Source organism: Tachysurus fulvidraco, chromosome 19, assembly GCF_022655615.1.
Source record: "Tachysurus fulvidraco isolate hzauxx_2018 chromosome 19, HZAU_PFXX_2.0, whole genome shotgun sequence".
Lineage (NCBI taxonomy): Eukaryota > Metazoa > Chordata > Actinopteri > Siluriformes > Bagridae > Tachysurus > Tachysurus fulvidraco.
In genome coordinates this window covers 5,165,966-5,178,162 of record NC_062536.1, presented here as the reverse complement: position 1 = coordinate 5,178,162, position 12,197 = coordinate 5,165,966, and the positions used below count along the sequence as shown (strand labels likewise).

The window sequence follows — 12,197 nt, the reverse complement described above, 5'->3', positions numbered from 1 at the left end:
TCACACACCCTGAGGCTGTTTCAGTGCAGTAAATAAAACATATTTATTTGGAGCGTTTTTAGTTCGGGAAGCGAGGGCAAGCTTCCAAAGAACACAGGATCTGTGACAGTAACTGAGGTGAGTGTGAGGCTGTTAAAAGGAAAAAGAGAAAGTCATGTATGATGCATTCATTTCCACAGCAGTTTTTTTTTTCCTTTTTTGGGGTGGGGGGGGTGGGGGATTCAGTTCTCAAGGCTTTTCAATCAATTCTGTTACATCATAATGTGAACAAACAGCTCACAGTGCATCAAAAGCAGCAAGCATGTCATGCCCGTGAGAAAAAAACAGTAATTATCACTGTGCAGATCTCTGTAGCTTCCAGCTGTCCTGATTACACTGACTCCATCAATGTTGTGTCTGAAAACGCGTCAGTGCTTTGTGTAGAGCGGCTTAGGGCTATATCTGATGTTGTCCTTGAGGGCCGGATGTCCCACGGGCATACGACTCTTACACCACTTCATTCCTTTCCTATAGATGGGCTTCACTGATTTCACAGAGTAACGAGTCAGGTACCTTGAAAAAGAAAAAAAACACACATCAGATTGACAATAACAAGGTTTATCACAGTTTTGCATTCTAAACCGTGAACTGCATGCATGCCAGATTATTAAAAAAATAAATAATCATTTGCATCTTTAGAATAAAAAGTTAATTTTTATCTGCTATGGTTCTTCACATGCAATAGCATCTCTTCCATGTCTGTTTCACCAGCATAGAATATCTGTGTGTGAATTTTCTGCACAAACTAAGAGACAGAGACACTGTTCCAGCAGGACGATGTCCTTGTACACAAAGCCCCTGAGCTCCATGAAGACATGGTGTGTTAATGTTGGAGTGGAAGAACTGGGGTGTCCTGCACTGAGCCCTGACTCTGACTCAACCCTACTGAACACCTTTGGGATGAGCCAAAAAATACGTTGTCCCGCCAGGTTAGCATTTTGAGTACTTTTTTGACCAAATATGTCACACAATTGACTCTTACACCATCAGTGTCTGATCTCACTAATGCTCCTGTAGCTGAATGATCACTAATCCCCACAGACACACTCCAACACCAGTGTCTGATCTCACTAATGCTCCTGTAGCTGAATGATCACTAATCCCCACAGACACACTCCAACACCACTGTCTGATCTCACTAATGCTCCTGTAGCTGAATGATCACTAATCCCCACAGACACACTCCAACACCTGTCTGATCTCACTAATGCTCCTGTAGCTGAATGGTCACTAATCCCCACAGACACACTCCAACACCAGTGTCTGATCTCACTAATGCTCCTGTAGCTGAACGATCACTAATCCCCACAGACACACTCCAACACCAGTGTCTGATCTCACTAATGCTCCTGTAGCTGAATGATCACTAATCCCCACAGACACACTCCAACACCTGTGTCTGATCTCACTAATGCTCCTGTCGCTGAATGATCACTAATCCCCACAGACACACTCCAACATCAGTGTCTGATCTCACTAATGCTCCTGTAGCTGAACGATCACTAATCCCCACAGACACACTCCAACATCAGTGTCTGATCTCACTAACGCTCCTGTAGCTGAATGGTCACTAATCCCCACAGACACACTCCAACACCTGTGTCTGATCTCACTAATGCTCCTGTAGCTGAATGATCACTAATCCCCACAGACACACTCCAACATCAGGGTCTGATCTCACTAATGCTCCTGTAGCTGAAAGCACATTAGGGTGGAGACCAGGAAGAACACACCTGTTAAGTGGTGGGTTGGGCTTGGGCTTTGGTATGTGGCCCTCAGGAAGACGTGGTCTGTGATCTGGCAGGAGACCTGAGGCAGTGAGAAAGAGGGAAGATAGTTGAGAAGCGTGGCATAAGCTGTTGTGGTTTTATATCACAGCGCTGATGATTCTTGATTCTGTTTGGTCAGAATAGTCTATAACAGAGCGGATTGTTTATATTAATGCGCTCGCTGTTGACGTCTACAGTAACAACTCATTCACAGGGAATCAAGTGATGGGACACAGACATGATCAATGACATGCTGCAGTGTTGTTTCATGTCATACCTATAGACTAAACTTTCAATATACTCGGTCACAAAACTGTATCTGATGAGAGGTCCAATGTATACATGCATTTTAATTGTGATATTGTACAGAGGAGATTGCGATTTTTCCGGCGAGACGTGTCGTGTATCGTCATCACAACATTAGTACATACAGACGTGTCTTCACTGCTAGGAGATTAAAAGAAGAATCCTGTGTTTGTAGTTTCACCAATTTAAGTAGTTTTCACAATTAATAAAAAAAGAACTATGAAATCCTGAAGGAAATGTGTGTGTGTGTGTGTGCATGTGTTTGTGTGTGTGTGTGTGAGAGAGAGACATCCCATGATGCAATAACATGCCAAAACAACATTTCCTGACACTGTGTACCCAACACCATGAAGCCAGTAACGTTACACACCTGCACGGTGGGCCATCTGCACACACACGGTGATCTTGCGGTGTTCCTGAGCACAAAGGCCGGTGACACGTCTCGGCAACATCCCTCCATCAGAACGAATGAACTGACTCAGTAATAAAACGTCCTGTGGAGTGAGAAATTAGAGAAGAGCTCATTAATCAGAAGAAAGACGATACAACAGCGAAGTGATGTGACGGAGTACAACAGTGTTACACATCACAGATATGGATCCTGTACAGACACTACGTTTTTTTCATTTTCTAAGAAAATTCTAAACTTGCTAAAAATGAATGAGCTAATTAACATGGAAAACAGAGCTAAATGATTTTTACTGTAGCTCTTTTTTTTTTTTGAGCAATTTCAAGATGTCAAGTTCGCTCAAGACAATGGGTTAGAAATGTAGTGTATAATGTAGAAAACTGTGACCACGATCATGAGCGAGAGGGGGATAAAAGAGTCAGAGAGACAAGTAGACAATAGTCAGAGAGAAGAAGTGACAAAAGGCAATAGGAAGAATAGAAAGAGAGAATGAAGGAAAGAGTCAGAGAGAGAGAGAGAGAGAGAGAGAAAGAGAAAAAGAGGGAGAGAGAGAGGGAGTGAGAGAGTGAGAGAGATTGAAAGACCAAGAGAGAAAGAGAAAGAGAGAGTAACAGAGTGAAAGAGTGAGAGAGAGAAAAAGCGGGAGAGAGAGAGGGAGAGAGTGAGAAAGAGAGCGAGATAGAGAGAGAGAGAGAGAGAGAGAGAGAGACCGAGAGAGAGAGAGGGAGAGGGAGAAAGAGAGAGTGTGAGAAAGAGGGACAGAGAGAGTGTATGAGTGCATTAGAGAAAGTGAAAGAGCGAGAGAGAGAGACAGAGAGAGAGAGAGTGTGAATGTGTGAGAGAGTGAAAGAGAGAGTGAGAGAGAGAGTGAAAGACAGAGAGAGAGAGAGAGAGAGAGAGAGAATGTGTGAGAGAGAGTGAGAGAGAGAGAGAGAGAAAGAGAGAATATATATATACAGACAAAAAAAAGCTACTGGCTCCACAGTGTGAGCAACACTACAGAGTCCATGTTAGAGCCGTGTTCACATTTTATTACAGAAAAAAAAAAACATCCATCAATTTACATAAAGGCTGTGATTGGAAATGGGTGTGAAAGTGTGTTTACACAGTGAGTGTCTCCGCTTTAAATCACAACTCCTAACACTTACTGTGTATGTGTACTTGTTCTGAAGGTTCCAGCGGTAAATCGGACACTTAGCAGCTGGATTCGGAGGTTGTGGGGTCTCGGGCGCTGCCACTGTTAGACCCTCAATCTACAGAAAAACAAACACACACACACACACATACCAGTGTGAACATGAACTAACAGTTAATGTAAAAAATAAATCACGTGTTCCAAGACTTACCACTGTAGTTTTCCCCTCTTGCTTTTCCACCACTGGGGAAAGAAAACATAACTGAAATTTAGTGTGTCAGATTTCTATTAAAGCAGGAGCCTTTATTTGACAATTATTTGAGGGTGAAGAAATTAACAGTGGAGGCTTGGCAGTGCTGGAGCTCAATCCCCAACACTAAGATCAGTAAAATGTTTATATTATATGAAAACAGGTTGTGGTGATTCACACTTATCGTGCCATCACTGCTGGTTCAAATGGTTAAGGCTCCGAGTTGCTGATCATGAATGAGGCTGTAGATAAAGCCTCAGCACTAACAAACTGCCCCATAACCCTCTCTAATCCAGAGATGCTGCATCATAGCTGCCCCTGTGCTCTGACCTCAACATCCAGAAGCTGGGATAAGTGAAAAAAGGAAATCGGTACAATGAAAGGTTTCTTCTTTTACTGGCATGTTTACCTGAGGAAACTGGACTAAATGAGCAGAGCTGTGAAACATCAGTGTTCCCTGCTGCATCATGTCATTCTATCACACTCGGGATGTGGTGGAGTTTATAACTATCAAGCGTTAAAAAAAAAAAAGCATGATGTTCCTGTTACTCCCATTCATTCATTTATTCACTCATTCATTCATTCATTTTCTACCACTTATCCGAACTACCTTGGGTCACTGGGAGCCTGTGCCTATCTCAGGCGTCATCGGGCATCGAGGCAGGATACACCCTGAACGGAGTGCCAACCCATCACAGGGCACACACACTCTCATTCACTCTCACACACACACACACACACACACACACTACGGACAATTTTCCAGAGATGCCAATCAACCTACCATGCATGTCTTTGGACCGTGGAGGAAACCGGAGTACCCGGAGGAAACCCCCGAGGCACGGGGAGAACATGCAAACTCCACACACACAAGGCGGAGGCGGGAATCGAAACCCCAACCCTGGAGGTGTGAGGCGAACGTGCTAACCACTAAGCCCCGTGCCTCCCCTGTTACTCCCAATTTAATTTAATTTTTTTTTTATTTGACGTTAAAATGCAACTATTGTCAATTTGGACACACAGTAAGCGGATCTTTAAACTTAAAAACAAGAAAAGTGTGCAATACTTTTCAAATCCTTTAGTGGCGAGACAAAAAGAATGTGTTTGAACACACGAGACTGAATCAGTGGTGCACAACGTACTCATATACTGGCCTTGAGAAGCACAGGGATAATTAGACTGTGTCCTGATTCATGTACAGGATTAATCTGAACCTAACCATGACATGCAGTGTGTGAGTGGAAACCGGTGCGTAACAATAGCAGCAGATTTGATGGTGAATTTCCATCCATTTTCTACAAACATTTAATTATATAATTAATCCTGTTTAAATTTGCCATGTAAACATCACACACTCCAGATTACAGAAAAGTGAACACACTAAACACTCAACTCTTTATCGTAGAACACACACAGGATATAAACTTATGTGTTGCATGAGATTCAGTCTGACATCTGACAGGCTATCTAACTGGACAATCTAACCGGACAGGCTAACTGGACAGGCTAACAGAACTGGACAGGCTAACGGAACTGGACAGGCTAACGGAACTGGCTAACTGGACATGCTAGCTAACAGAACAGGTAACAAAACAGGACAGGCTAAGTGGACAGGCTAACAGACAGGCTAGCTAACTGGACAGGCTAGCAGAACTGGACAGGCCAACTAATAGGACAGGCTAACTGAACATGCTAGCTAACAGGACAGGCTAACAGGACAGGCTAACAGGACAGGACAGGCTAACTGGACAGGACAGGCTAACTGGACAGGACAGGCTAACTGGACAGGCTTACAAGACAGGCTAGCTAACAGGACAGGCCAACTGAACAGGCTTACAGGACAGGCTAACATAACAGGACAGGCTAACAGGACAGGCTAACAGGACAGGCTAACAGGACAGGCTAACAGGACAGGCTAACAGGACAGGCTAACTGTACAGGACAGGCTAACTGTACAGGCTAACTGGACAGGACAGGCTAACCGTACAGGCTAACTGGACAGGTCAGGCTAACAGGACAGGCTAGCTAACCGGACAGGCTAACATGACAGGCTAACTGAACAGGCTAACAGAACTGGTCAGGCTAACGGACAGACTACAAACCGAACAGACTAACTAGACAGGCTAACTAGACAGGCTAATTAGAAAGGCTAATTAGAAAGGCTAATTAGAAAGGCTAACAAGACAGGACAGGCTTACTGGACAGGCTAACTGGACTGGACAGGCTAACTGGACTGGACAGGCTAACTGGACTGGACAGGCTAACAGAACAGGACCGGCTAGCTAACAGGACAGGCTAACTGAACAGGCTAAAAGGACAGGCTAAATAAAATTTACCTTGCCGGATACCACGACTCGATGTGCAGCCAAAAAACGACAACTGGGGTGCATTTAATAACCGCGGTGTTAAACTGTTGTTAATAACGCAGTGCACTGCACTGAGCGCTGTCCTTACAGACTTCATTACACACAGCGCCGCCATGTTGCTCACCACCTTCACTTCCGGCTTGTGCAATTCCGCTTCCTCGCACAGAGGCGTGTCGTTTACGTGAATTATCGCCTACTGGCTCCAAACATGCTGTGTACAACACATTTTTATACAAGGGCTGTATTTATTAATTTAATTTAATGTAATTTATTTTATTTTATTTTATTATTTTAATCAAATTTACTTAATTACTTAATTTATTTATTATTTAATTTTATTTGTTTGTTTGTTTATTTTATTCCATTATACCATTCTGTTTTTCTTAGACTTGACTTTATGTATGTAAAACTAGCCATTTCGTTGTCATATTAATTTCCTACCTACTAAAGTATTTAATCAATTTTATTCATTTCATATTTGCGTTTCCTTTTCTTTGTAACTATTGGCTCACAAAGAAACGAGTAAAATTCCTTTTCAAACCATGTTGTAGTCACGTGACTGCTAATCTAAGCTCAGATTAAAAATTTTAATACTACTCTAAAAAATCTAAACAAATAATAGTTATAAAAGTGAAATCACATAGACTACACTTTAAATATCACACTGATATTAATTAGTAATGTAAAATGAGCCCTTTAATTATCAGTGATGATTACTGCAGTCTACTCAATCACCCACAATGCAACATACACAGCCATTTATTTCCCTAGCTAAATGCCTATCATGCAATCTTCCCAGTTTGTAAAACATGACATTAAATGCCCATAAGAACATCCCAACCATTCACCTCAAGTAACAACCCACATGTGTTTTATCAACATGATGTGAGCTCGAGGCATAAAGCGTTTGTGTCTGACAATATTATTAACAAGTTTATAGTATTATTATTAAAATGGTCCACTTAGTGGTTAGCACGTTCGCCTCACACCTCGGGGATCCGGGGGTTCGATTCCCGCCTCCGCCTTGTGTGTGTGGAGTTTGCATGTTCTCCCCGTGCCTCGGGGGTTCCCCCCGGGTACTCCGGTTTCCTCCCCCGGTCCAAAGACATGCATGGTAGGTTGATTGGCATTGTCCGTAGTGTGTGATTGCGTGAGTGTGTGTGTGCTCTGGGTTGGCACTCCATCCAGAGTGTATCCGGCCTTGATGCCCGAAGACGCCTGAGATATGCACAGGCTCCCTGTGACCCGAGGTAGTTCGGATAAGCGGTCGAAAATGAGTGAGTGAGAGAGTGGTCCAGTTAAGTTGCACATTTTATATTGAAGATCAGTCCAGCATATAGCTATGCGGAGTTGATTATCATCTATAAAGTATAATATGAATATTTTGTGACATCACATGAAAACAAATGATAGGCTACACAAATACTTAATGTATTTAACAACAGAATTTTTTTTTGCAATAGCTATTATTTACCTTGCTGTGTTTTTGTGGTTTGAACTGTTTGATTGATTATAAATAACTGCCTATTTTTATTTTTATTTTTTTTTTAAGTTTTTTTGTAGTGTGTAAAAAGTAGAATTATTCATTCATTTTCTACCGCTTATCCGAACTATGTCGGGTCAGGGGGAGCCTGTGCCTATCTCAGGCGTCATCGGGCATCGAGGCAGGATACACCCTGGACGGAGTGCCAACCCATCGCAGGGCACATACACACTCTCATTCACTCACACACTCACACACTACGGACAATTTTTCCAGAGATGCCAATCAACCTATCATGCATGTATTTGGACCGGGAGAGGAAACCAGAGTACCCGGGGGAAACCCCTGAGGCACGGGGAGAACATGCAAACTCCACACACAGGCGGAGGTGGGAATCGAACCCCCAACCCCGGAGGTGTGAGGTGAACGTGCTAACCACTAAGCCACCGTGCTCCCCCTAAAGTAGAATTAAGTGGGGAAAAAAATTAAGTATACTTAAAAAAAAATCCCCAAGTAACAGAGTAAAAGCACATTTTTTCCTTTAGTGGCCAACAAAGATTTCACCTTATTATAATGTGAAAAATTCTAGAATCAACTATTGTCACTATCTCTATCCCTTTATATGGCTGAGAGCCTCTTGATTATACTAATGATTATAAATAATAAAGGAAATATGATAGGGACTAAAACCACTTTGTGTTTTATCTTAACAAAGACTAATCACCTACTCCTAGATGCAAATGATCATAATCTCAGTCGTATACTTTATGTAAAAAAAAAAAAAAAATCTTATTCATTCACATTTTTCATTTAAAAGAATGAAATGCATCATTTAAATCAGTGAGACACTTACTGTATATCCACTGTGATTGTGACAAAGAAAAATAGTTTTGGTCAACCACATGTGTTCTGTTCTCAGATTGCAAAACCGAAGCCAACAGACATGAAAAAGCTTTATAGTAACTTTTCTGTGGATTTGTCAGACTACAGAACTTTATAGCTGGGTTTAGGCAGGACCCATGTTACAGCCTGCTGCACAGACTTTTACCTCTTTTGTATCCTTTTCACTTTTTAGAAGCTCTGTAAATTTCACTGCTCCTTCTTTGGTGCAAACGAATGTGGTGGTAACTTCCACTTGTGATCAGAACAGGCTTCTGGGAACTAATAACAAATCCGGATAACCCATCTGCCTTGACGTTTTGTGTGCATAGACCATTGTCTATTGTTGAGGGAGTTACAAGTTTTCATTGCCAAGTTTGAAGCCAGTAGAACATAGAGGAAAAGTCAGAGTTTCACAAACAGTTGTAGGAATTTACACGAGCCAAATGAGATGGAAGTTTATACAGTAGCCGGAAAAGAATTTGCCTTATTCTAGAAAATGCTTTACTATTGGTTATTTGGAGCGCTGAATAGTTTGAGATTTTCAGACAAAATGTAATATTGCAAAAAGAGAATTTGAAAACTTGCATATATATATATATTTTACATTATTATATATATTAAATAAATATTACAATTCAAACAGTTGCAACAAATCATATTCATCTAAAATATTTTTATATTTTCCATTTACTTTCTTTTCTTTCTCAAATGGATAACAAATAAAAAATTTTATTGTAATTTTTCTTTTATTTTATTGTAATCTAAACTTCTTAGTATATTTTCATTCTTATTTCATTCATTTTTATTCGGATTGATTCTATTTTTATGAGGCGGACAATTAATCTTCGGACAGTTGAACAGTTCAGTACCTGGTTGTGTATTTGACAGATAAAATGACAAAACTAAACGTTTCCTATGAAACGATACATCACGGCATTTTTTCGTCAACCCGATTCCGCTTTCTTTATTCAACACGGAGAAGGTGTGATCCTGTAAGATGGAATAAAAATCAGCAATGAATTTAATATGTTAAGAAAAAGTCAAGGACAGACGGCCACAACGATAAAATAGTTTGTAACTTCATTATTTTATGTGAAAGCGGCCTAGATAACCAATTGACTATAGACCCTGCATAATTTCCTTTCCATAAGCTTAGCAATTAGCAACACTGAATTACAATATCTACAAGGAAGGGTGCTGGTTGGAATTTTGGGGCCACATGACAGGTTAATCCCCTTGGCCCCTTGTCCCTGACAACTTTCATTCTCCAGGACAATATTTGTTCTCTAAAGACCCTCTTTGCCGCTCCCATGGCCCTTAATCCACATTACTCCAACCGCTCCATCTCCCTCCCACCCCCACCCTGACTTTTCGCAGCTCTCCTGATCACAAATGGTTAAATCTTGTTAATAACATTCTCCGATCTTGATTTTGGGAAATAATTTGGTATGTTTTGAATGAGCTTTTTCAGTGTTGAATTACAACCTCGATCAAATCTAATGAATGCAAATGAACCCTGAGAAGGGATTTTTTTTTTTTAGTTTCTTTCAGAGAAAGTGTGTTTCCGCTCTGTATGATTAGAAACCACATACAAATTTCTGATATTGATGATACTTAATCCATCCTCTTATTATATGTTTCCCAGGAGACGTTTAGGTAATGTCTCGTTAATTTTTACACAGTTCCAATGATTTATAAATAACAGTCTAGACCTCTAAGCAATGCGCACACTACAGATCTGTTGCAAAGGTCCAGAGAGATCATTCTACAGCTAAACATTCACCAGATTCATACTAATCGAATCCAGAAAGTGAGAACAGACATTCAGTATCATTCTAATCAATGTTTAATCAGTGATGCACTCTGTGTATGTATATGTATTATATAGTAGGCATTATATTGCAGTAGTGGGTCCAATATTCTCCAGCTTGTAAGCTGTCACATTCCCAGACGAATGACAACCCGAGAAAATGTCATTTTAAATGTCTGCCTTCTTATGGAGGCTTTGACATGCAAAATAGTCAACTTAGTTCAAGGAAAAGTTAAAGGAAAATCAATCAGATCAACACTGCAGAGAGCAAGTTGAGCTTCTCCAGAGGCATAGGGAATGATATTAAAAAAAAATCCAAGGGAAAATCATATGTAGTTAAAAGCTCAATGCTACTATATATAATGAAGGGCTCTGTGCTTGACTGTTGTAGTGCACTACCAAATAATAGATAGATAGATAGATAGATAGATAGATAGATAGATAGATAGATAGATAGATAGATAGATAGATAGATAGATAGATAGATAGAGACAGACAGACAGACAGACAGACAGATAGATAGATAGATAGATAGATAGATAGATAGATAGATAGATAGATAGATAGATAGATAGATAGATAGATAAACAGACAGACAGACAGACAGACAGATAGATAGATAGATAGATAGATAGATAGATAGATAGATAGATAGATAGATAGATAGACAGACAGACAGACAGACAGATAGATAGATAGATAGATAGATAGATAGATAGATAGATAGATAGATAGATAGATAGATAGATAGATAGATAGATAGATAGTTTATAAGTTTCTCTCACATTTTCTTTGATCAGTGACATAAATAATATACAGTATACTGAGTACAAGACACACACACACACACACACACACACACACACACACACACACACACACACACACACACACACACACACACACACACACACACACACACACACACACACACACACACACACTCATACCCCCATTCACACATAGGGTAATTTAGTATAACCAATTAAGCAGCATTCTTTAGTTTTTTTTAACTCTGGCACTGTGATGTTCCAATGCTGACCACTGTGTCATCATATAGTTATATTTTATCTACAGGATACAGGATGTACAGTATGTAAGTCATGTGTGATAACTATGACACACACGATCATACTTTTTTCATTTACATTTCTCATCAATGACTAACAACATATTTGTTGAGGAGGGTGATGATGCAACACTGAACAGTTTCATTGGTATTATTTGATTTGGACCAGATATCTTTGGAAATTCAATCACTGCCCAAATTGCTTGGTGGCCGGTGTGCAATCGATGCTTGCATGTCTTTTAAACTCTGGATGCGAGGAAATCAACTGAATGTTTGGCATAAAGGATTCTCCTTAGATGTGCATATATAAAACATATGTCTGCTTTCAGGTTTTTCCTGAAATCCAGATTTCACGGTGTAATCTGTGTGCATTCACTGTGATCAGAAATCTGGGAAATGTCAGCGTGCCAGCGACGGAAAATTTCACCCATCAGAGCACCAACAAAAGTCTCTCTTTCATCCTTTCTTTTTCCCCTCATGCCTTTTTCTTTGCTCCTTCCAACCTATTCTATCCATCTCTCTTTCCCTTTTTTTTCTTCTCTCACCCTCTGAGGCCAGGCGGCTGGAGAGGATTCGGGTGTACGTGCGGAGTGGCAGAGTCTCTACTGAAAGAATCAATGTGCTTTGAGAGGTCTCTAGAGAGTCAGGCCTCTCTCTGTCTTTCAATGTCTTATTCTCT

The 12,197-nt window shown here is 40.6% G+C and overlaps 1 protein-coding gene across 1 annotated transcript; it reads right to left on the bottom strand.

The window, feature by feature from the left end:
• Nucleotides 1-24: 24 nt before the first annotated feature.
• Nucleotides 25-6,482, bottom strand: mrps18a (mitochondrial ribosomal protein S18A). Its single transcript, XM_027151100.2, has 6 exons — nt 6,245-6,482; nt 3,870-3,901; nt 3,672-3,776; nt 2,485-2,608; nt 1,773-1,848; nt 25-552 (listed from the first exon to the last, which is right to left on the bottom strand). The coding sequence occupies exons 1-6, from the start codon at nt 6,387-6,389 to the stop codon at nt 408-410; spliced, it is 627 nt and encodes a 208-aa protein (XP_027006901.1). The 5' UTR covers nt 6,390-6,482; the 3' UTR covers nt 25-407.
• Nucleotides 6,483-12,197: the final 5,715 nt, after the last annotated feature.